The sequence below is a fragment of the Brachyhypopomus gauderio genome, chromosome 9 (genome assembly GCF_052324685.1).
Source record: "Brachyhypopomus gauderio isolate BG-103 chromosome 9, BGAUD_0.2, whole genome shotgun sequence".
Taxonomy (NCBI): Eukaryota; Metazoa; Chordata; class Actinopteri; order Gymnotiformes; family Hypopomidae; genus Brachyhypopomus; species Brachyhypopomus gauderio.
The window spans coordinates 8,580,349-8,605,298 of NC_135219.1; the positions used below are offsets into that span (position 1 = coordinate 8,580,349).

Here is a 24,950-nt window from a genome sequence, read left to right on the forward strand (position 1 = left end):
CTCAGGCCTGAGTCATAAAGAGATGTCTTCAGTTCACCTCCATCAGGGTGAGGGTGAGGGCCATTTCTCAAAGGAAACCACCATGCATAGAGGTCCTCCAACCCTGTGAGGGACGGAGTCCTATTTTAAGTCCCGCACCACGACTCATTCTGCAGACATCTGTCCTTGTCCCGGACACGCTGTGCTGCGAGGGCCACAGACAGCTCCTGGTGTTGAGCCAGGACTGAAGGTCTCCTGGCTCTTCTGCTCCTGCATGAGGGGGGAAGAAGCATCAGTGTGTGTATCAGCCCTCCTCCTCCTCCTCCTCCTCCTCCTCATCTGTTTTGCTGTGAAGGTCTGAAATTGGAGCACGCAAATCCCTTTCAGAAGAAGTGATTGATGCTTTGATAATCTCACGTTATGCTTATGCTGAGGTTTGAGGAGGTTCTTAAGCTCAGACCTAAACACCGCAGACTGATTAGGAGAGATTTAAAACTCTGGGAGATAGCAGAGTTGAACAGGTGTGTTTGGGCATTGAGTTAGCTTGCTCAGACATGTTCAGAGAATCTTGTTTGGAATTTTTCATCTAATGAACTTGTTTAGTTAAAAATGTGTCTTGGCTTCAGTGTCTTTTCTGCAGAGATGCAGATCAAAGGTCAGGATCAGAAACTGACAGCCCCACGCGCACTTGTTTAGGCCAAGTTTCTTGGGCAGAGAGCCAAGCACATTAGTGCCTGGAAAGTGATCATTTCACTGTAATCTTCCCGACAGACCAGACGGTGAAGAGCTGGAGGCCGTTGGACTTATTCTTACTTGAAGTATTATTCAAGTGTATGTTTGAAATACTACATCAGGGTTTTATGATTTGGGACTATAGCTGTGTTTTAAAACAGAACAGACAGCTGTAAACAGTGTGTGTGTGTGTGTGTGTGTGTGTGTGTGTGTGTTTTGTGTGTGGATTCATGCTTCTTATTTTTTCTCATTGTGCAGTTTTATGGATTTATATCACTGGAGAAGAACTGTTGACACCCTTCCTGATCCATTTTTGAATTGTTTCTTCTCTTGTGTTGACTGAACATCTATCATTGTAATTCTTGAGGTGGGGGAGGTCTGGTAATGTGGATGGTCTGTGTGTAGACCCGCCCTCATTACGTTCCAGTGCCTGGTGTGGAATGGACGGGTGCAGAAGGAGGTGTGAGCTGCTCTGGGGCTTCATGTCTTCTGCCTCCCACGGCCAGCTGGCATGGTCCCCAGGAGACCTGGTAGAGGCCTGGCATGAAATGGCTGGGTTGTCCCACATTGTAGCCACTGGGGACAGAGCCATGACAGGGCTTTCTCCTCCAGCCTGCTCAGTGTCCGTGGCAACAATTAAAAACTGCCCAGCTAAGAAGCACACACACACACACACACACACACACACACACACACACACACACACACACACACACACACACACACACACTGGAATTAATCGTCTCCCTTTTGGAAGAAGAAGCATTCCTCACACTTTAACTGGCCTGCTGCTCTTTGATTATGTGCTTCCCATGAGTGTTTCAGGCTCCATCTTGGCTCTAAGGCTTTGTGTCTTTGCATTGCAGTGAGGGCACTTAATGAAAACAGCAAAGCCCATTTTGGTTTGGCAAACTCAAGCGCCTCATCCAGTCTGCCTCCCTAAAGCAGCCAGAACGCAGCACAAGACCTTATGAGCAGTAATCCTTTTACACACACACTCACCATCCACTCTATTAGAAGCATGTAGTTATTAGAAACACCTGTAGGTATGCAGAAGAGAATAAACCTCAGGCATGTTCAACTCTACTACAGTGTAGAGCTTCATGCCTGATACAACTAATCAGGTAATTATTGGCTTTACAAGGTGTGTTGGAGCAGGGGAAACCATTAACCCGTGGCTGGACCCTCTAGGACTTGAGCACATGTGCCCATTGTTTGCTAAACACACTTGGTGGCGGCCCTCCTCCAACTCGACATCACTGGTTTTTGACCACAAGATTTCTATTGGTTGGATATTCTCAACTCGGCGCTGACATGTAAGAAAACACCTGCAGCTGTTCTGTACCGGACACACTTGCATCGAAGCAGTTGACTAATTGACTCATATTAGTTCTGAATTGTGGACGTCAGCAGGTTTTCAGCAGTGAAGGGAATGGCCAGCAGACAGCAGGCTTGGTGATCGTCCTACTAAACAAACCTGCACCTGCTAGATTACCGGTGTGTCGGATGTAGTGGGATTGAGAGTAGTGGTGTATCTGGGCCTGTGTAGTCTTACTCAGGTGTCCTGTTAGCTGTATTTCACAGGTCTCAGAACAGCTCTGCTGGAGAACTGGGCCTGCTAGCTATGCTGCCCTACTTCTTAAATCTGTTTTATTTTTGCTGCAAGCGTTCTCCAGTGTATTGGCTCTACTTCTGTACTTGGTGTGTGCAAAATAAAACATGTATGCAAACATGGGGAATTTTTTCTTTATGCACATTTGTCAGTAAAATTCTGCTATAAACGTCCCTCTCTGTCTGGAGCAGCATCAGGTAAACACGTATTATGTCTCGTTGAAAAAGGGAAAATTGCTTAATTGTTCATCTGTTCTTGCGCCAGTGATGAATACAGCATGTTGCTTCACACGTCCAGCCCTCCTGACATTGTGTTCATCTCCACATTGGTTTGAATTTATTTTTCACTCTTCCAAAGTTCTACCAATTGTCCAGCTCCCACGTTGTGTCCAAATTATGCTACATCAGTCCCAATGACGTTGGCAAGGTGACACATGCTAGCTCATTCACACTAGGTCACTGCCCAGGTCACGAGCACTGGGCACTTCTGCTGATATCATGATTGCCTCGTTTCCCAGGGCAACACTGGGTCAACACAGATTGATGCACTGACTCCTATAAAATAGAAGTCATATACAATGTGGGTCTAAGATTTTATGAATTTACACTTTTCAAGAAGCGGCCAGGTATTCGGCTCACTTTAGGATGAACGTCTTGTTGCTCGTTCCAGTACATGATTCTGATTCCTTTTTTTATAGGAACAAGAAGAGAATAAAGGTGCTACCAGCTGGCCAGAATACTACATCGACCAGCTGAACTCAATGGCAGCTGTAAGTATACTCGCTTATCTTGCAGCAAATATTTAACTTCAGACTTTTATCTGTGGTTAATAATTGCAATAGTTGCTCTTCTATGTCAAGTAAAGAAAAAGAGAATATAGTTGAATAACAGGATGAAAGGTTACTGCCATAGAACATCTGCACATAAACCCTGCACAAGTTCTTTATGAATTTTCTTGCCAAATCCAAAGATGTCTGCCTTCTCAAAATGTCAAGAGATTATGTGAGATTGGAAATCGGGAGTTGAGGCAAAATAAAAACCCCAATGAGAAGAAAAAAATGATTTAATTGCTAATCCTCTTGTTTATTGTCAGTCATAGTACAGTGGTCTCTAATTGAGAAGCTTGGTGTTTTTGGGTTATGTCATATGTCATATCATGTTTTATGGGTTATATCACTGCGATTTGTTTTGGCAGAGACAACTTGCCCTACTACACTTTTTTTTTTTTTTTTTTTTTTGCAAAAGTCCTCACAAGATTCAGTGTTCATGGCGTTGTTTTGAACCTGTACATAGGACGTCATCTTTTTGTTATGTTCTTACATTTGTGTTTACGCTTAGTCTGCTGAAGAAACTCATATATTTAAAATTTTTATTACATTTTGCGTGTTGGTGTACCGGGGTACCAGTGTTTGATCCCATCTCTCTGCTGAGGCAGACTGTGCTTTGGTACAGTGTCCTTATGTGTCTTTCCTCCACAGAGGAAGACTCTGCTGGCTCTGGAGAAAGAGGATGAAGAGGAGCGCAACAAGACCATAGAAAGCCTCAAGACTGCCCTGCGGACTCAGCCAATGAGGTCTGCCCACATTAGCATATCAAACAAATGCAAACGTGGTGATCGTTTTACATGAGTACGTCTGAAATCTGAAAGGCCTGGTTTCTGACAGTTATTGCCTGACTTTGTTCGCATTGATGACCATGGTTCTGTTTTTGATATGAGAAGTGCTGTATTTGTGCACACAGTCCTGAGCTTTGCTGGCATTTATGCAAAAGTTCCAAACCGTCAGGCCTATGGCTGCATCTGCTTCACGTCCACTCGTGTTAACGTATTGATGATGTAATGTGTCATTAAGTTTTCCATCTATCGATGAGCATGAGACCGCGTTGGCCTCTCGTTACGTCCGCCTTCGCTTTGTTCGGCTCTGTGCTGACTGTTTGTCATTAACAAGTGTGGGAAAATAAGGAGTCGCACATGTTTGTCGGCGGGTTCCTGTCTCGGCCTTTTGCCAAGCTGGAATCCCGACACTCCGCTCTGCTCCGTCCCTAACGACGTTTGTCTGTGCCATAAGTTGTTTGTGCTCATATCCACTGTGTGTTGGCCAGTAGTAAGTGTCCACATGGCCACTGAAGGGGATTCCTACCTCTTGTGCCGCAGGTTCGTCACTCGGTTCATCGACCTGGATGGCCTAACGTGCATCCTGAACTTCCTGAAGAGCATGGACTACGAGACGACGGAGTCCCAGATCCACACGTCGCTCATTGGCTGCATCAAGGCGCTGATGAACAACTCGCAAGGGCGCGCCCACGTGCTCTCGCACTCTGAGAGCATCAACATCATCGCTCAGAGCCTGGCCACCGACAACATCAAGACCAAGGTGGCCGTGCTGGAGATCCTGGGAGCTGTGTGCCTGGTGCCCGGGGGTCATAAGAAGGTCCTGGAGGCCATGCTGCACTACCAGAAGTTCGCCAGTGAGCGCACACGATTTCAGGTGGGGACCAAACAGCAGACTCAGTAATGTTTCTCGGCCCATCTGCACCAGCTGTAGGGTAGACGTGGCAGGATGTTTTGTTAAGTTTGTATTCAGCTACAACTGTCCTCTGTGCAGATGCTTCTGAATGATCTGGACCGAAGCACAGGCCGGTACAGGGATGAGGTTAGCTTGAAGACGGCCGTCATGTCCTTCATTAACGCCGTTCTCAGCCAAGGTGCTGGCGAGGTAAGCAACAGTTCTGTTATAGTTCGTCTCTCTGCACTTTGCCTCATGTAGATTCCACAGCGGTACGTCCTCATTAAGATGGTTTTTTCTTTCTTCCTCACCTCATTAAAGTGTTTATATGGCACTCGCACTTCTGCATATGTGGAAAAGTTACATGCTACACATTAAACCTTTTGCTTATGTCTGAATGTGATTTCACTCATAGGCCAGTCTTGAGTTCAGAGTACATTTGAGATACGAGTTCCTCATGTTGGGGATCCAGCCCATCATCGATAAACTCAGGTCGCATGATAACTCCACTCTGGACCGGTAAGTCAGACGTGGGAACAGGGAAACTCTCGATGACGGGGCTTCCGGTTGATGACCAACGTGTAAATGTAAATGTGCCATATTTCTACGTGCTATCTCTTCTTTCCTCAGACATCTGGACTACTTTGAAATGCTGAGAAACGATGACGAGCTAACTCTCTCCAGACGCTTCGACAGTGTGAGTGGACACAGAGGTCGGCCGCTCTTGACTTGAGAAGCCGGTCGACTTCAGATAAATGAACTCTACTGTCTCTCCTCCGTTCAGGTGCATATAGACACTAAAAGTGCAAGTCAGGTGTTTGAGCTCATACGCAAGAAGATGACCCACACGGACGCGTACCCCCACTTCATGTCCATACTGCACCACTGCCTGCTCATGCCTTGTGAGTTGTCTTCTTTCATTTTCTGCCTTCTGACTTCCTCTCCCAAGATTCAAGATTCAAGAGATTTATTGTCATGTGCCCAGCAGAAACAGGCAGTTACACTGTGCAATGAAATTCTTACTTTGGTGTTCCTCCATTCACCATTAAAATATTAAAATCTTTAAACAATAAAGATTCCCCTCCCTTCTTGAATTTGTGAATTATAAACTGGTGATACCACTGCCTTCTGATTTAAAGTTAACATCAAATTATTGAGTGATCATAAAATTCCGTAATTTTATATTCCATCATAACTTGTATATTGGTATAACTATCTGTCCCAGAGGACATTTAACGACGGTTATGAAATTTAAAGGACGGTTGTTCACATACATTATATATATATATAAAAAATATTCGTAATTAACATATTTCATATCTGCTCTCTCAGATAAAAGGAGTGGGAACACTGTGCAGTACTGGCTGCTTCTTGATCGCATTGTCCAACAGATGGTCTTGCAAAATGACAAAGGTCACGACCCTGATGTCACCCCTTTAGAGAACTTTAATGTCAAAAATGTGGTTCGAATGTGAGTTTCATTTTGTTCTTTTCCATGTTTTTTCCTCTTTCCCTGTTAACAATTATGCATTATGCAGGATTCACACAGCAAACTTGTGTGTATTTAGATTTACCAATGAACACCAGAAATCTTTCTCTCCAGGCTCGTCAATGAAAATGAGGTCAAACAGTGGAAGGAGCAAGCAGAGAAGATGCGTAAAGGTCTGTAGGTTCTCCTCAGAAGTGCCCGTTTCAACTTTTTCTACCTGACTAAAGACAGAACACGTTTCCAGTAAAAAACACGATCAGAACCTGTTGACCGGTTGATTGTCGTCCACCACAGACCACCATGAGCTCCAGCAGAAGCTGGAGAAGAAAGACCGGGAGTGCGATGCCAAGACGCAGGAGAAGGAGGAGATGATGCAGACGCTCAACAAGATGAAGGAGAAACTAGAGAAGGAGACGGGAGAACACAGAGCGGTCAAGCAGCAAGTCTCTGAGCTTTCTGCACGCCTGCATGAGCTCAGCACGGTACGGCTGCCCACAAACCTGCCTCTTATGCCCCGGAGCCAGATTTACCCCCTTCTCTGGGGCAATTACCCGTTCTTCCGCAATACACCAGTAATCATACTACAGTAACATTGTTCTGCAGTGTAATTTCTGTTGCTAAATCAAATGTGTCCCTCTGTTCTTCAGCTAAATTTGGATTCATTGTAATGTTTCCAGAGGCAGGTAGCCGTCGTACCTGGTGGTCCTCCCCTCATTCCTGGACCACCAGGTGGGCCGTTCACTCTCCCACCTCCTCCCCCACCTCCAGGGGGCATGATGCCTCCTCCCCCACCCCCTCCACCCTGTGGTGCTATGATGCCTCCTCCTCCACCCCCTCCACCCGGTGGCCCCCCACCTCTTCCCGGCCGCCCTCCTCTGTGCGGGCCACCCCCTCCTCCTGGGGCACCTGTGGGTCCAGCTCTGAAGAAGAAGAACATTCCCCAGCCGTCTAATCCTCTCAAGTCCTTCAACTGGGCCAAGCTGTCCGAGGTGAGGCTACCTTCTACTATGAAAGAAGGCCAGACAAATTCTCACATTTTAATTGATGCATTTCACGTACTCCTGTTACTAGATGGCTAAGCAGTGTAGTGATACATTTGTGTATCAGTGTAGTGACTCTTTTTCCAACTTGATAATGATTACATTATTAGACTTTACACACCAGTTCGATTTGCTGTAGTTTCGGTAGCTTTAGATGCACCTCTGTATACGTTTTCCCTTCTACGCAGAACAAGCTTGAGGGAACAGTGTGGACTGAGGTTGACGACAGCAAGGTTTTCAAGATCTTGGACCTGGTGGACATTGAGAAGACCTTTTCAGCATACCAGCGACAACAGGTCATTAAAACAGAGAACGATCACATTCCTGCCTCTCTTGACCTCTCGCTTGACTGACGAAGCATTCGCAGCTACTCGTGCATGGTGTTTGTGATATTGATGGCTGGGCCGTAGTTTCCAATAGTAATAATCCTTAACAAAGCAATGCAGCCATAACGATGTTGCCAGAGTTCTTGATGGGGAAAACTGACTGTGGCCAAATTCAACTCTGTTCACTTAAACAAATCTTAGTAGTGTTATCTGGCAAAATGTTTACGTACCAAATCAAAAGAGCCTTTCTGTTATGGAGAAAGAAGGAATGTCTTCATCGTGTTGGATCTGTTGTGCTTCCATAATCACCAGAAGAACTGTAATGCACATTAGTCATTACCGACGCAACACTAGCATGCTAGCATGCCTAATGAAGCCACATTAGTGTTAAGCCAGGTAGCTGCTACACAGCTGCGCTTTAATCACGATGCCCATCACTTTCACTTCTATTTATTTGCGTTGATCAATTAAGTAATTACATTGTAACGTTAATGCTATAAACAGGTGCCCCATGATTTTTGAATAATACTTGGCGATGTTATTTTACTGAAGACACCCATGTTGGCGATGCATAACTGAAATGTTGAATATTTAAGTGCAATAATTAGACATGCATGTTGCAGCCAGCGGGGGGGCAGTGTCTCGCACCGCCAGGCCACGCCCCTTCCCCCATGCATTACCATTCACCTCATCTTGTGCACTAGCCTGTTGTTTTGGCTGAATTCACCAACCACGCTCTCTCTAACATGTGCTGAATCTTCCATGCTTCTTGCCTGCGTTGTAGGACTTCTTTATGGTCAATAACAGCAAACAGGTAAGTGTCACTGTAGAATCCTAAACTTTTTATTTTATTTGCCTGCTGCCTTACTAATAGTATGAATTTGGAAAGAGTTTTTTGCTCAGTTTGATATTCAAACTAATAGCTATACATGCCTATTAATTAACTGAAGAGGCATTTAAACTCAAATTCAGAACGATTGTATTGAATGTCTTCTGACACTCACTGCAGAAAGAGGCAGAGGACGACACTCTGAGCTCGAAAAAAGTCAAAGAGCTGTCTGTTATCGACGGCCGGCGTGCCCAGAACTGCAACATCCTGCTCTCACGGTGAGTGATGCTTTTATCCTGGAACCTTCTGGCTTCCAGACGTGAGGTCATATCCTGCGTGTAAAGACTGAACGTGTGCTTGATTTAATCGTGTCTCTTCTGGGGTTCCATGGAAATACTTCGTTTCAGTTGTTATTTCCAGTCAGATAAACGCTCTCGGTTGGCAGTGCGTTCGTTAGCGTGATGCGGTTTCCCAGAATTCTTTGCGGCACAATGTGCAGTGGGTCCCGCAGATGAAAGGACCTTACCTCACCATCCAGAAATTCCTTGTTTATGTTTTCCTCATCTTGTTCAAGCAGAGAAATCATTTTTCAGACTTGATAACATGCTGGCTTCTGCCAAGAATGATATTTGAGTGTTTGAGGTCTCATTTTGGTCCAGCTCCACTCACTCCGGGGTGTCTGATTGTCTTCTTGGTGCCCTCACGGCGATTGTAAACACAGCGACAGTCTCGCATAACTGCAAGTCAGCAAACCGGATGCATTTTGAATAATTTCTGTAAACATTTCATTTACACACATTGGAACTGCTGAAGTGTGTGATTTTCCCAAATAAGATTTGACTTCATTCATTGCTTTCTCAAATTTTTCTTTAAAACTACAAAGTGAAGACATTTATTCTCTCACTAAACATTCTAAGTATATCTTGGCAATCTTTACAAATTACCTGAGCAAAAGCAAACCTGATTAAACCTCTTTTTGCTCATCATCATTGACATATTTAATATGCTGTGACCTTTTTATTCTTTTATATGGCCATCAATTTTTGAATGTGGTGTGAGAAGCTGAGCCCATGAAAGTGGAACAGCTAGTCACAGCTGGTCAGCCAGGCTGGCCTCAGACACATGTGGGCGCACTAACTGATTGTGGCTTGGCTTCATCTGCAAGCGGATCTGTCCTCAAGAGTGTTTAAATGAGTCAAACAAACCAAAATGGCAAGCCAGAGTATTTCCCTGGGTTTCTTTGGTTATGGGGGAGGGTGATGAAGGGCTTTTCTGGTCTGGAATAATTATTCCACATGAAGGAGGGATTTTGGAGATGTTGGAAGGACAGGTCACTGGCAGAAAGTGTTCAGCTGGTCAGTTGCGTGTGTGCATATGTGTTTTTAAACATTTCTTCTTGCATATTACCAGAGTTAGTTGATGTACAGGGATGTGTGGTGTACGGCAGTGGTATGTAGTATTTTTATAAACGGTGCAGATGTACTGAATGAGTTTGATGGGTAATGGGCCTGGCCACATTTTCACAGGCGATTTCCTTGGTGAGCTATTTCATTAGCTTATATACTGTCGACATTCAGGGATCAACGTTTGCCCCCAGCACCCATAATTCTAGTTATGTTCTTCTTTCTCAGTGCTGGTGGATGTGTTTCTGGCGAGTGATTAGCCAGCTTGTCCGTTCTCCATAGAAGCACTAACCAGACAGGTTGATTCTAGCAGCGAAGTCTCACAGCCCCATGGCAGTCGAAGCAGCACCGGGTCTGTCGGATCAGAAACACCTACGGCCGAGTGTGGCATGTCCGTCTCGGGTTTCAAAGAACCGGGACCTGCGTCTTGCTGCAGGTCTGCCGATCATGGCTCTGCTCTTTGCTCTCCACTAACGGTCTATATAGAGTGGTGAAAGCCGTATGGAGAGGGTCTGGTTCATCATAGCTCAACCACAGCACTGACCACCCATTCAGACCAGTATGAATGGGGATTTCCCTGTATTGTGTGTGAGTGCTATTAGGAAAGAGGTCCAGCGCCTTCTGATCCATTTTTGTATTTTTTTTTCTTCTTCAGTGCCTCATAAAAAAACAAAAACAAATTGGAAGTGTAAAGGAAGCTATAAAAATGTATCCGGTAATGACGATTGTTTTGGGCCATGGAGATTTATCTGTGATTGCAGTTTGACCATTTTGGCAGGGTTTTATAAAAAAATAGTTTTTTATAACGATCTAGGGGATGCTTTTAGGAACCATTAATACTACCTTCCTCTTATGAGCTCAGCGATCATCAAACACGGAGATGTTTAGGATCATAAAGCTGCTTTGCAGGTGAACGTGAAGGTCAACATGATGCATGTGAGAAAAGAAAAAAAAAATCCTTCAGCCTTTTCTGTTTAGTAAAATGAATTTTACACCGGTGAGTGCTCTTCAGGATTGAAGCCCCATCTGGCTAGAGCGTGAAGAGCAGAGCTCACCTCCTGTCTGAGGGTTTCAGCTCCTCCTCCCTCAAATACCCCCCCCCCCCCCCCCCCATCCCTGGCAGACGAACTGAGGGAGCCGTCCAGTCCCAGTGTGTCGGGCTTAGTACGACTTCCTGCAGAACCAGCAGTGCTCCTCATGTTCACCATCAACAAACGTCCATTCTCAAGATGCCCCGCCTCCCACTCCCACAATGCTCTGCTTCCCTGTCTCCTCCAGTCCTGCTGTCTCCCACCTTGCATTAATCCTTCACCAAGTGTAAAGCTGAAATAATTGGAACACACATTTTAACCTTTCGCTATTTACCCGGTTCACCCAGGGTTTAAACAAGGAGCTCTTCCCAGCCCGTATGTATTACTGGCACATTTAGACGGGCGAGTCTGAATTCAAAACCAAAAATGCAAAGCCATAATTATGAATAATCACACATTATTTGTAACCCAAACTCGCCTGAAGGTAATGAGATATGTTTGTTGACGACTTCAGAGCATGACATGTGATTTGATCTGGAAATTGTAGTTGTGGTTGGAACAAATATGCTGGAGCAAGATTGACACACCTGATAGAGAGTGTGTATCATATCACTGCTGCGCAGTGGTGGCAGGGACAGTGTTGGTGTTGGGCCACAACAGAGCTGGGTTTCCTCAGATCAGAGTGTGTCGAGGGGGGGGGGGGGGGGGGGGGGTGGTGTGATGTAATATCAGCTCAACAGTGATTGTGAAAATGCTGCGGTTGTAAAGTAACGGGTTTAATTTGCATCAGTTATCTGGACTTTATCTCGTTTTCTGCTCCAGACTGAAGCTTTCCAACGTGGAAATAAAGAGGGCCATCTTGACTATGGATGAACATGAAGACCTTCCTAAGGATATGCTGGAGCAGGTATGTAGCCAGGAAAGGTGTGAATGTAAAATAACATTAGAAACACAATTTCCTGTACACGTATCACTGCAAAATGTGAGAATTAAGCCATTCCTCAGTGCAGAGCCGTACACAGTGAGGGAAATGTGAGTAATGGTGTGGCCAGTGGAGCGTTTGTGGTAGTGGAGCTGTTTGCTCAATGTGGAGATCTCCTGTGCTCCAGATGTTGAAGTTTGTCCCAGAGAAGAGTGACGTGGATCTGCTGGAGGAACACAAACATGAACTGGACCGCATGGCCAAAGCTGATCGCTTCCTCTACGAGATGAGCAGGTAGGCTTTTAAAAGGTCGTCTTCCTGTCTGGAACACCCACCTCTGTACTGTTGCCTGCACTGCACTGCTGCAGTGACGATGATAACTGATGAACTGATCTATTGAGCAGCATAAGATCAACATAAATGACAGAACCAAAGGTAGCTTCAGTGCAGTCCATCAGTTCTTCATGAGGGATTGAATCTTCCAACTGGAGAAGCTTCCGTAGAAGATTTGCGTTGGTCTCTGGTGGCCTTAAAACATGAAAACGTACCATAACAAAATGATATGGATACATTTTGGTTTGCTCCAACCTGGCTTCATCAAACAGAAGCAGAAGAGAGTGGGCTGCTCCCTGAAGACCAATCGTATTCTTCATCTGGGGAGCTCACACTTCGACTCCTCTCTGATTTAGACACTAGTTTAGTTTATGTTGGTGTCCTGCTGTTCAGCTCAAACTGCCGTGTAACGGGATTTGGTGACTCGGGCTCGGTGTCCTGCAGTAGGTGAACCCAGACACTGGAGAGGTCACCCATGAATTTACGGCCACCTTTATTAATCTGAGAGTCTCTATCTGGACCGTGCACATGGATCGTCTTGTCTCGTCTGCAAATTCTATTTCCTGTAGCAATGACGGGAAGGTCTCGGCGGAGCTGATCCAGTACGGCTGAGCAGACAGTTCTGCACCAATGTTTGCTGTAACTAACCAAACACAGTCTCCTTGTGCATGCAACAGCCTCTTCTGTTCTGGCATGATGAACTGAGGGCAAACACACCTTGGACAGGTGTCCCCAGCCCCATCCATAGTGTAGCTTATTTGCTCTTCACACCGTTGTGGGGCTGTTGGGGTGTGTTGGGAGGGCAGGTGTGACCGCCGTCCAGGAGCGTCCGGCACCTCCCCTCCAGAGCTCAGCAGTGTTGTGTTTGCAGAGGTTACGGCCCTTTTCCTCAACACGGACAAGCCAAATTTGACGGCTCTGCGTTACGTTCACATCTCATGGTTGTGATCTGTTTGTTTTCTTTTCCTTGGATAATCAATCTTTCCTCTTCCATTTAAAATGCACAGCCAGTGTGTGTGTGTTGGGAGCCTGTGTTGGGAGTCTTGCCCCCTCCTCTACCGAGACCCTGAGTTCTTCTCACTTTGCCGAGCTGCACTCTCAACTCTAGTGTGTTCTGTCCCACTCCTCCATCTCCTCTCTGCCTCTAACAGAATAAACCACTACCAGCAGAGGTTACAGTCGCTGTACTTCAAGAAGAAGTTTGCGGAGAGGATTGCAGAGATAAAGCCCAAAGTTGAAGGTGTGTGTCTGTGTCTCTGTGTGTTCCTAAGCCAACTGCCCTTTAAAACACACTGCTGATCTCTCGCTCTTGGTTAATGTCTTACCAAAATGAAATATATCTACTATACATATTAGAATTGACTCAAAACCTTCTTAACCTGAAACATGACAGTTGCCATCAAAGTTACCGACTGCATTTATTGTAGTCATTAATTGCAATTTGTGTGGTTGACTGCACATCAGTCCACTGACCTGAATGTGATTGTGTGGTTTGTTCGGCAGCGCTGACCAAGGCCTCCAGAGAGGTTCTCCACAGCCATAACCTTCAGCAGCTGCTTGAGGTGGTGTTGGCCTTCGGCAACTACATGAACAAAGGCCAGAGGGGCAACGCTTATGGCTTCAAGGTGTCCTCGCTCAACAAGATCGCCGACACCAAGTCCAGCATCGACAAGTAAGGGAGCGCTGAGATGTTCGGCTCATCTGAGGTTTGAGATGTTTAATGCAGCTCTGTGTTGGCCTGCGTCTGACTTACTGAGGTGTCCATCATGCTCTCGTCTCTGCGTTAATTTTAAGTTCTAACAGTTTGTCTCCATTGTCTGCAGGAATATCACTCTTTTGCACTACTTGATCACCATCTTGGAGAAGAAATACCCCAAAGTCATGCTGTTCCCCGACGACCTACAGAACGTCCCGGAAGCTGCTAAAGTCAAGTAGGTCTGGCCATCTTGCGCTGCTGTCACACTGGGCAGATGTTTATAAGTCCTTTAGGTCTACTTGCACTAAATGGATTTCGGAAATGGTTTTTTTCTTTTGTTTTTTTTTTTTGTGGTCTCGCTGCCTTCCGTGGATCAAGTCTATGCGGTGGGCTGTAGTATTCTGTATTGCTCACATGTGCCCAGTGAGACCCTAATTCATGCCGTGAGGTACGGGGAGCCCAGGTCTGGCGCTTGCTGAGGTGCTGAAACGTAGAAGCACTCCCCAGAGGGTCTGAGTGTTCTAGCAGCAAAATCTCACGACCACCGTGGCAGTCAGAGCAGCACCGGGGCTGTCCAATCAGTAACACGTACGGCCGAGTGTGGCATGTCCGTCTCGGGTTTCAAAGACCCGGGACCCGCGTCTTACGTTTAGATGTACAAAGATTAACTGGGATTGTGGCCAAATGGGATTGAGGAGTTCCTAAACTCTTTAGCGTCACGCGTCGAGATCCAGATCAGAACACACGGAGACTGTGGACAGTGGGAGTGCCAGAGGGGGCAGGGTGACTAGTGCGATAACACACACCCCGCCTGTGACGCCGGTCACAAGACCGAGCCCTCGCCTGATCTCAGACCAGCGCACTCAGACCAGACCGACTCTGTTCACCCCAGGCACAAGAGTCTTGTTCATACAGAGTGATGACACCATTTACAGTCCTGTGTCACTGCGTCTCCAAGTTGCTTTTGTTGCCTCATTAAAATATGTAGATGCTTAGAGCTCCGAAACACCAGCCAATAATTAAAAGTGCACAAACTGGATCAGACACTGGATCAGTGTCTGGTTTTGCTGGGCCGTGCACATGGCCCGCTTGTGGATAAGCTAAAATAGGTGCGTCACAGAGAGAAGGTAGACCAGAGATCATTCCTCTGAGCTTGATTTCGCAGCGCTGCTCTAAAGAGAGCCACTCTTCCTATCGCGCGCTCGGCATTTGATTAGAATGGCTTTGCCATGGTGCGGATAGTAGGTTGTGTTTGTTTTGTTCATCGTTGTGTGCTGTATGGTGTAACTCTTGATCTTGGGAACATCACAGATCTTCTCTCTTCTCAACACAGCATGACTGAACTGGAGAAGGAGATCGGCGCCCTGCGTAGTGGTCTGAAGAGCGTGGAGAGCGTAAGAGCTTCACGGCGGGTTCTACGTGTTTCCCGTCACCTGCCCAAACAGACCCACAATGCCTTGCATGCGTCTGTCTCCGTTCGCAACCCTCTGCCTGTGCTTTAAGTTCCTGATGATTTGTCGCATACAGGAACTGGACTTTCAGAAGAAGCATCCTCAAGAGGTGGGGGACAAGTTTGTGTCTGTCGTCAGCCAGTTCGTCACACTTGCTAGTTTTAGCTTCTCTGATGTGGAAGACTCCCTCAGCGAAGCCAAGGAACTGGTGAGTGTGTGTGTGTGTGTGTGTGTGTGTGTGTGTGTGCGTGTGTGGTGTGTGTTGGGTGAGAGGAGCACTTTTCTGCTTGCAGAGAGCAGGGGCTGACCTTTGACCTCTTGCTGTGAGCACTTCCTACGTAGTGACCCTGGCACTCTCCCTATCCCCAGGGGACTTTGCAGGACATAGAAGCGGGAGAGGACACATGGCTGACGTTGCTTTCAGGGTTACATTCACACTGAAGGAAGTCATACACACACACACACACACCAGTCCAGGCACACAAGACAATAGCTGTGCTCCAGTATGCTGATGTTAATATGTGGAGGCCATTGTATTAGTATTTTTGAGGTTGTACTGAGTATTTTGTTTTGTTGTTTTGGCTCTTGGAAACTTTATAATGAAGGACTTGACTAAGTCTTTGGATGTTTCCAGTAACTCGGGCTCGTATGTGGAAGCGTTTCCCCAGCCGCCTGCATCCCATTCTGGCAAAATTGACATAGAAAGAGCAGGAGAGCAAGAAGAACAGATTGAAAGAGAGGTAGAAGGAGGGAGAAGACCATAACGTGAAGCCCTGCTGCTGTGCACACCGCCGTAGAGGTGCTCGGGCCCATATGGCAGCCATAAAGGCACATCAAAGGAATTGTGGGAAGGCCTGTTTTCGTCCCCCCACAGAGAGGCAGCACAGGGGCTGTGTCGGTGCCACGGGTTCCTCCCTCGCCCCACGCTCTCCCCGGTTCAGGCTGTAATCAGCTGCCAGTAAAATCGAACTTAACGAGAGAAGTCTGAGCTGAGCTACCGGCAGGAGGATGGCAGCAGTGCATGATGGTTAATTTACCTCAGCTTCATTAGACCGTTCCTACGTCGCCTCGTCTTTACTTTGTTTTTCTTCGTTTTTATGTGTCGAGGCAGAGAGGCCTTGTCTGGTGGTTCGATTTGATGGGTGAGGCCAGGAAGGTTGTTCTAGTGTTTCATTTGTGTTCTAGCGCTCGCTATCGGTCCACGTTTGCGTCGTGCCAGTTTAGAAGTGAGGGCAGAGATCCCAGACGCGTCCGCGGGTCACGTGAAGGCCCTCACGTGCTCTCCCGTGTTCCGCAGTTCGTGAAGGTGGTCAGGCACTTTGGTGAAGACAGCGGGAAGATGCAGCCAGACGAGTTCTTCGGCATCTTCGACCAGTTCCTGCAGGCCTTCAGCGAGGCGCGGCAGGAGAACGAGAACCTGCGGCGCCGCAAGGAGGAAGAGGAGCGGCGGGCACGCATGGAGACGCAGGTACACGCACACGCGCGGAGACGCAGGCACACGCGCGGAGACGCAGGCACACGCGCGGGAGACGCAGGTACACGCTGTGTTAGAAATTCTGAAACCCTTAAATGGTGAGCACAAATAACAAGTCAGAAGCAGTTGGGTTAGATAATAAAGTACAATGATTTATTTCAACAAAGCATGGATTAACCCCTGAGATCTCCGTTACAAACACGCCAGGTGTCTGTCACAGAGAGAGCTAATTCCCCATTCCGAACTCTCATCTTTTATACGTTTAATCATCAATACACACGGTGTCCACGAGGTGATCAACCAAATGTGATTGGACAATACATGAAATAATTAACGTTGATTTGACAGATGCATATGATGCATGCCCCCTCCGCGCTCAGCATCCTCGTGATGTCACGACAGACTGAGTGTCGCCGTAGTCCCTTCCAAGTAGAGATTAGGCGTCTCCAGCGAGGTCAGTTTAGGAACACCAGAGGAACATCAGATTAGGCCTCAGCCGAGGCCACAGAACACACGCACAGACATCTGAGGCCTACTGAAGTCATGAGAATGGCTTCAGTGCCATGATTAACACACTTATATGTAAAAAGATCTCCAACACCTATCCCTAATGTGTTTATTGTATACTAAGAAAGCCTGACATAAATGGAAATCACCAAATTTCCACCACAACGCACACGCGTGGGAGACGCAGGTACACGCACACGCGCGGGAGACGCAGGCACACGCGCATACACAGACATGCAGACGCACGCACATTGTACAAATTGATAAATAATGCAGTGTTTCACATCTGGGACTGATCTGATTATTTTATGTGTGGAAATGGAGAAACATTTACATTTAAAATTGGGTAGTTGTATTATTGTATGAAGTTTCTGTTAATTGCACACTTTATAAAATAATACACTCCTTAAAATATGACTTATAATGAGCTGAATCCACTGAAGGTAGTAACTGAAAAGTACATGGACAGCACTCATTAACATGCAAAAATTAATTGTATTCAGGACGTGATGTTCTAGTACCTACAGCATATTTTTGTGTTTAATAAGACTGCTGTCTGTTCACACTTCACCCAATACCATGTAACTATGACAGCGATGTGTTTGTTTACTGTTGGTGTTCAATGCAAATCTTCCCATGACTGATCAATGTCTGGATACCAAGGATATAATGGCTGTTTCCATATCATTTCTGTTCAGCTGGCACTGATTATCCTCTCACCTGCTGCATAGCACATGAAAACCCGAGTGTGCTCTGAGCTACTGCAGCTGTCGTGTGCCTAAAGAGCACAAACTGGCCTAATACCTCAGACAAGTTGACCGTTAACTCTTAAAACGTTAATTAGCCTGTTAATTAGCTTGAGGAAGTCTTCTGCTCTGGCCAGCCTCTGCGTAACGCTGTTTCTCTGCCCATCCTGCAGTTGAAGGAGCAGAGAGAGAGGGAGAGAAAGGCCCGGAAGGCTAAGGAGAACGGGGAGGACACGGGCGGCGAGTTCGACGACCTGGTGTCGGCACTGCGCTCCGGAGAGGTGTTCGACAAGGACCTGTCCAAGATGAAGCGAAACCGCAAACGCATCAACAGCCAAACCACAGACACGGGCAGGGAGCGGCCCGTCACCAAACTCAACTTCTGAGACCCCGACCCGGATCGGCTTGGTTCCGAAAGCTTCCATTACTGAGCCACTCCGCTTTGGAACAGCCCCTCTCCACCCAGGGCCCACGACCTCAGCAACAGTCCCCAGAACCCATTCCCTTCCTTGGCAGGACGATGGCACCTGGTGGTGGAACAGATACAGAGTACTCACTCCTTTCCACTCATAAGTGTACTGTATAGTGGACGGTGTCTACGGGACGGTGTTTGGGGGGGACAGGACACAGAACCAGTCCCGGGAGGGACGGTCTGCTCCACCACTGACTTTGGCAGACAGTAAAAACAAAGAGAAGAGAAGAGACTGGAGTTTGAGTCTATGGCTGCCAAATAACCTCATTTATTTGTTAGTTTCTTTAAGTGGATTAGATGTTACCTTGGTGCTGGTGTACCAGGATTACCGACTCGAAACAAGAAGTGAAAACTAGTCAAATCTGGATTTGACCTGATAATGCAGAGCTGAGGTTCACTGTTTTTCTCTCCCATCTTTACAAACACAACGAAGTAACGAACACCAAAGCACAATTTACTCATTAGCCTGTTCTCATGGCATGCAGAATTCCAAAGTGTACGGATTTACAGTATTCCATCCTGAGGATCTGTGCCCCCCAGTGCAATTCCACCTGAGCTTCCCCTCTGGGGCAGGATTAACTTTAGCCCCAGCTAGAAACGCAGCTAGCAACATTCTAATCTGGTTCAGAATAAAACTGGCCCTATAAAATTCACTTGTGAAGCAGCTACACAAACCTTTTTTTCACTTTTAAGGACCATTTTTATATAGAGTGCTTTTATTGAGTATTAATAACAGTAACCAGGGTTATAGGTTGCTTATTACAGCTTTATACGCAATTGCATTGGATGTCCAGCACAGGCTGGCCGACTAAACGAAGCTACGTTTTGGGCGTAGGTGTGCGTGGAGTGAAGCTACGTTTTGGGCGTAGGTGTGCGTGGAGTGAAGCTACGTTTTAGGGCGTAGGTGTGCGTGGAGTGAAGCTACGTTTTAGGGCGTAGGTGTGCGTGGAGTGAAGCTACGTTTTGGGGCGCAGGCGTAGGTGTGCGTGGAGTGAAGCACTGTGGGTGGTCAGCTGTGCAGACTCATTGCATTCATGTTGCTGGGATGTTTTGTCAGGGTTGTCCTGTTACGTGTAGACTTATTTAAAAAAGAATAACCGAACCAATGCAATACTTTCTCACGCAGCTTCTCCCTCGTTGTCGTTCTGATCTTTTTATCCACCGTCTAGTTTTATGTTGTGACAAAGTTTCCTTTTACAATGTGAGATGCCTCCATTGTTTGTTTTTTTTTTTTTTGTAATTTAAAAATGCCTTCCATTGTAAGATGGATCTAAAGGTGAATAAATTGGAGAAAATGTATTTTCTGTTGTGGTTTTTAATGCCACAAGGCCTAGTGGTGATTTAAAGTGTAACTGTAAATGGCGTGACTAATGTCCCATAATTAAAATGGACTGCTAAGCAGTAAATGTGACAATGGAATGAAAATGTGGGATGCAATTTAATTATGAGTGTACAGTGCACCCTAGCGGTCGATTTGTGTAATTATCAAAAACAAACAAGCTAATTATGAGTGTACAGTGCACCCTAGCGGTCGATTTGTGTAATTATCAAAAACAAACAAGCTAATTATGAGTGTACAGTGCACCCTAGCGGTCGATTTGTGTAATTATCAAAAACAAACAAGCTAATTATGAGTGTACAGTGCACCCTAGCGGTCAATTTGTGTAATTGTCAAAAACAAACGGGCTGCTTACCAAATATTGTAACATACAGGAAAAAAATCTCTTGACTACTGAAGACCACTACATTCTGAATTCACACGGTTATGAAATGAAACTTTGTTGTTTGTAGATTTAACCTACCTTGCTCAAACTGGCTTAAAATTCTCTTCTTAACTGATCAAGAGGTCTTACACCAACATATACTGGAACTGATGTTCATGCTAAAAATAATCAAAGCTACAGCAACTCTTAGGAGATGCAAACTATTTGTTAAAGGTACAAGAACAAATGTACTTGCATGTGTAATTACTTACAGGTAATTTATTTAAATGTTATGACCGTCTTCAAACTCGTTTTCTACTGACCAGAAGTGCTGTATGACCCCCATTAGTTGTGATGAAACTGTAAACACACAGATTTTCCTGGAAGCCCCTCCTGCCATGAGGCTCATCGGAGGAGGAAGCCACTCCGAAGAGGGTCCTGGTCCTCCTGGGTGAAGCAGGCCGCTCCACTGTAGTAGGCATGACCTGCCACCTCCACCACCACCGCCTTGAAGTCCCCACACACGGTCTCCTTCAAACACAGGTGGAGCCGCTCTGATGAGTTGGCATACACTCTATGGATGAATCTAACTATTCTCATACACCCAGGTAGACATTATTTAAAGTTGTGCTGGACAAATAAATTGGGCAAAAACGTATTGAGGTGGAGTTTCTAAGTTGTGACTGAGTGTGTTTGTGTTGGGGTGAGGGGCACCTGAACCGAGTGTGTTGGGGTGGGGGGCACCTGAACGGAGTGTGTTGGGGTGGGGGGCACCTGAACCGAGTGTGTTGGGGTGGGGGGCACCTGAACGGAGTGTGTTGGGGTGGGGGGCACCTGAACCGAGTGTGTTGGGGTGGGGGGCACCTGAACGGAGTGTGTTGGGGTGGGGGGCACCTGAACGGAGTGTGTTGGGGTGTGGTGGGGGGCACCTGAACCGAGTGTGTTGGGGTGGGGGGCACCTGAACCGAGTGTGTTGGGGTGGGGGGCACCTGAACCGAGTGTGTTGGGGTGGGGGGCACCTGAACCGAGTGTGTTGGGGTGTGGTGGGGGGCACCTGAACCGAGTGTGTTGGGGTGGGGGGCACCTGAACCGAGTGTGTTGGGGTGCGGTGGGGGGCACCTGAACGCAGTGTGTTGGGGGGCACCTGAACGGAGTGTGTTGGGGTGTGTTGGGGGGCACCTGAACGGAGTGTGTTGGGGTGTGGTGGGGGGCACCTGAACGGAGTGTGTTGGGGGGCACCTGAACGGAGTGTGTTGGGGTGTGGTGGGGGGCACCTGAACAGAGTGTGTTGGGGTGGGGGGCACCTGAACGGAGTGTGTTGGGGTGTGGTGGGGGGCACCTGAATTGCTTTGCCTGTAAACACAGCCTCAGTGGTTCCGCTGCAGAAGCTCCTTGTCTGGTGTAGTTGGATCAGACCTTTGTGATACTGCAGTGCAATGCGTGCGGTCACTCCCGACCCAGTGGGGCTCCTGTCCACCTGGGACACACACACACACAACAAATTTCTAGAGATTGATCACACCTGAGGACTCTATAAAGATTTATCAAGGTTCAAAGGTTTATTACAAGTAAAGGTGTTGATCAGAAGGAAAACAACTTTTTTGTGCACAGGAAAGAACTCACTCAAAGAGTTTCTAACACACACAACTTTATACGCTCACTCACTCACACAAACATCTTTACACACACACTACACACACACACACACACACACCTTCATACCCCTCCTTTGCCCTCTGTGGATGTTTATGGCGTATCTGTACAAGGCCTGATTTGGCAAAAACTCATCCGGTTACCTAGGTAACTTTCCACCTAGGACTGAGACACTAAACTACACCTTACTGTACAGACACATAAAATCATGAATTAGAACACGGATCCATCACCAAATAAACAAAATGTCCAACTGGACAGATTAGAAACCCTGAAATGGGATTTAGGATGGAATGTTCCAAATGTGCTGGGATTTTTGCTTGCTTGTTGTTTTTAAACAGAAGGTAATATTGAGACTGACAGTGCAAGTCTCACCTGAGCATCAGCAAACACACACACATTCGCCGTGGGTTCCTCAGTGAACGTGTCCCTGCCGTCAGTGAGGATGGTGCCATAAAGGAATGCCAGATCTTCACTAACAGGGTGGTGCAGCTTTACCTGCCAGAACCACAACAGGCTTACTGGATTTTGAAGATATTCACCAGACACAAGTGATGGCTTGTGGATCCAGATGACTAAGACCTGTGGTTGGGCCGGTTCTGTACCTGAGATTTAACTGCCTTAGTCACTGCAGTAGCCACGTCCACCAGATCTCTGCTTCTGGACTTGGTGACATCCATCCCAAACCGCTCAGCACTCACTAAAGCATACAGAGCTCCACCGTAGCTTATGTCCACTATGACTTCACCATATCCAGGCACGGACACTTTCACATCTATAAAGATCACAGAGAATAACATCCCCCTTTAAACTCATTAAGGCTGTGACTACCAGAATAGCCTAAACAGAAATTGATTAAAAAAAAGGGTTAAAATGAGTCACTTGGTAGGCTAATTTGTCTTTCTCTTGATGATAAAAACAATATTAATGTAAAATACACTCCCTTGTCTATCTGTAAAGAGGTTAGAGGTCGTTTCACCTGTTGCAAAAGCAAAGGCAGGGACACTGTGGAATCTGACCGCTCCTGTTTTGCCGTTGCAGTACTGCACAAACGCGCTGACCAAGCCGCACGGACAGTGCACGTTTACGCGCGTCTCTGGAGAGGTCGGGGTCACCAGCCCGTAGTCCACGGCGAGGCGCCCGAGCGCGATCACCGCGTGGCCGCACATGGTGCTGTAGCCCTCGGTGTGCATGAACAGAACCCCGAGGTCCGCTTCCTCCAGCTCGCTCGGCACCAGCAGGGCCCCGTACATGTCGCGGTGGCCGCGGGGCTCCAGCATGAGGACCCGGCGGAGGTGGTCGAGGTGCCGTCGTGCGTAACGCCGCTTGGCGAGGACGGTGTCCCCGCTGATGTCCGGGTAGCCCGTGAGCACGACGCGCAGCGGCTCTCCGGCGGTGTGCATGTCCACCACCGACAGGACGGGTCCGTCGTGAGGCGGCAGCTTCGGAAACGCCATGGACCCCGCGCGGTCAGCGAGGACGAGCGCGGTCACGAATGCGCGTTCACGCTCCCCGTCCACACGCACCGAACTTGGTCAAAAACACGACATTATGGTGTACAAACGGTTTTAAACTGGAGAAAGATGGCCTACCGTTAGACGTGTAAGCATGCAGGGTATATAAACTTGGAGAAACCTGAAGCTTGAACGGTACAAATATGTTAAAAGTTAAGATTCCAGCTTCTTACTGAAAGTCTGGACTTGAGAACTTGAACAACTCGTTACTGCCCCCTACTGTCCCGGATGTAAAATGATCGACGCATAACGTTTAACCTCCATTGCCCTCTAGTGGACATTTTATTATCTGTACGTCCCTGTCATCTCTCCATTAGTACAGTAATTGATCATGTCAAAATACTATCAGATACAGATCAATATTTTATGTATCTGTTACTGTAATTAGCATTTATTTGTTCTCTTTAAGCAATACGCTTTTCCTAGTTAAGCATGTGCAAAGCTTCCTGGATATAGATAGCAAAGTTAAGAAAACATTCACTTTTTAAACTCGAGATTTAATCCTCTATTTCCTAAACGTGTGTGCTGACTGAGGACGCCCATTGCTCATTACACACACACACACACACACACACACACACACACACACACACACACACACACACACGGAGGGTGGAGTGTGAAGCGCAGTCACTACCTCCGCGCTGCAGGCATCGCTGTCAGCGCAACGTTCAGCTCGTTTGAGTCACTGGCGGCTGTGAAGGAACACGAACATAACTTTACTCGACCGTTCCTCAACAACAACATTGTATGTAAGTAGACTGTGCGAAAGTTAATTAATTTCTGTTTATGCGCTTGTCACTTGTTTCTAAAAAGCAAGTTCTGATCACGTCCAAAGTTAAGAGAGTTTTTGGGCATGTTACGAACCGCCCGAGGTTTACAGACCTTCCTAGTCCAAACTCTGATTTTAATTCATTCATAACTTCAACAGAAATGTTTAGTTTGTTTGTAAAGCTGTGCTGGACTGCTACACACATCTCCTCTGGCAGGTGTACACTATTGTTTCTTCACGTTTGTCTGCTGCGCAGTTTGGAGTGACATTCTATACGTTAGTGTTTATTACATGTATCAGTTTATGTCCAAACCAACGCAACCAGTGCGGACACTTTCTACTTCTGCGTAATACGGACGCATCTACGGGATTTAACCAAATCCTGATTCAGTTCAGTCTAGTTTTCATGTGAACGCGTTAGAACCTACAAGCACAGGTTCCTCACATGTTCTGGTAGAACTTTGCGTGAGCGTGTCTGTGTGCTTTTGTGGGTTTTTGGTTCTTGTGTGGTGTTCTCAGAGCCCAAGAGTTCCGAGTATGAACAAGATGAGCAAGCCATTGGCTAGTTAAGTATTCCATGGCATGTTTCAACAATATTCTTTAAGTCCTTAAAAAACATTGACAAATAAAGGTATCCAGAGGCTGAAATGATTGTGCAATCTATTGAATCTGTGTCTGCCTCTACAGGTTTAATGAGTATATGAAATAGGCTCATGCTACTAGCTTGAATGATAAATGTATTTATTTTGGAGTATGAGAATAA

The 24,950-nt window shown here is 46.7% G+C and overlaps 3 protein-coding genes across 6 annotated transcripts in view; 2 read left to right on the plus strand and 1 right to left on the minus strand.

Moving 5' to 3' along the window:
- The window catches only part of daam1b (dishevelled associated activator of morphogenesis 1b), a 53,994-nt gene extending 34,150 nt beyond the window's left edge, over positions 1 to 19,844 (plus strand). For 2 of the 4 annotated variants that reach the window (XM_077016856.1, XM_077016855.1), the window contains exons 4-26: positions 3,021 to 3,092; positions 3,801 to 3,895; positions 4,475 to 4,808; positions 4,926 to 5,036; positions 5,242 to 5,345; positions 5,457 to 5,523; positions 5,611 to 5,728; positions 6,159 to 6,297; positions 6,430 to 6,488; positions 6,610 to 6,797; positions 6,993 to 7,304; positions 7,544 to 7,651; positions 8,466 to 8,495; positions 8,691 to 8,788; positions 11,767 to 11,851; positions 12,054 to 12,160; positions 13,351 to 13,439; positions 13,703 to 13,871; positions 14,023 to 14,130; positions 15,229 to 15,289; positions 15,423 to 15,554; positions 16,644 to 16,814; positions 18,247 to 19,844. In XM_077016856.1, coding sequence (XP_076872971.1) covers positions 3,021 to 3,092; positions 3,801 to 3,895; positions 4,475 to 4,808; positions 4,926 to 5,036; positions 5,242 to 5,345; positions 5,457 to 5,523; positions 5,611 to 5,728; positions 6,159 to 6,297; positions 6,430 to 6,488; positions 6,610 to 6,797; positions 6,993 to 7,304; positions 7,544 to 7,651; positions 8,466 to 8,495; positions 8,691 to 8,788; positions 11,767 to 11,851; positions 12,054 to 12,160; positions 13,351 to 13,439; positions 13,703 to 13,871; positions 14,023 to 14,130; positions 15,229 to 15,289; positions 15,423 to 15,554; positions 16,644 to 16,814; positions 18,247 to 18,459 — 2,970 coding nt within the window. In that variant the 3' untranslated portion in view covers positions 18,460 to 19,844. The remainder of the gene's footprint in view (positions 1 to 3,020; positions 3,093 to 3,800; positions 3,896 to 4,474; positions 4,809 to 4,925; positions 5,037 to 5,241; positions 5,346 to 5,456; positions 5,524 to 5,610; positions 5,729 to 6,158; positions 6,298 to 6,429; positions 6,489 to 6,609; positions 6,798 to 6,992; positions 7,305 to 7,543; positions 7,652 to 8,465; positions 8,496 to 8,690; positions 8,789 to 11,766; positions 11,852 to 12,053; positions 12,161 to 13,350; positions 13,440 to 13,702; positions 13,872 to 14,022; positions 14,131 to 15,228; positions 15,290 to 15,422; positions 15,555 to 16,643; positions 16,815 to 18,246) is intronic. The other 2 variants (XR_013133168.1, XM_077016857.1) reach the window with 2 other exon arrangements.
- Positions 19,697 to 23,631, minus strand: l3hypdh (trans-L-3-hydroxyproline dehydratase). The gene is made up of 5 exons (XM_077016858.1): positions 22,881 to 23,631; positions 22,507 to 22,676; positions 22,277 to 22,399; positions 21,588 to 21,725; positions 19,697 to 20,779 (listed from the first exon to the last, which is right to left on the minus strand). Exons 1-5 carry the CDS (start codon positions 23,356 to 23,358, stop codon positions 20,654 to 20,656), a joined length of 1,035 nt encoding a protein of 344 aa, XP_076872973.1. The 5' UTR covers positions 23,359 to 23,631; the 3' UTR covers positions 19,697 to 20,653.
- A 407-nt stretch (positions 23,632 to 24,038) lies between these two features.
- syne2a (spectrin repeat containing, nuclear envelope 2a) overlaps positions 24,039 to 24,950 on the plus strand; it is a 79,858-nt gene continuing 78,946 nt past the window's right edge. Inside the window, 1 exon segment of the mRNA XM_077018216.1 lies at positions 24,039 to 24,167. The gene's annotated coding sequence lies outside the window, so the exon portion shown is untranslated.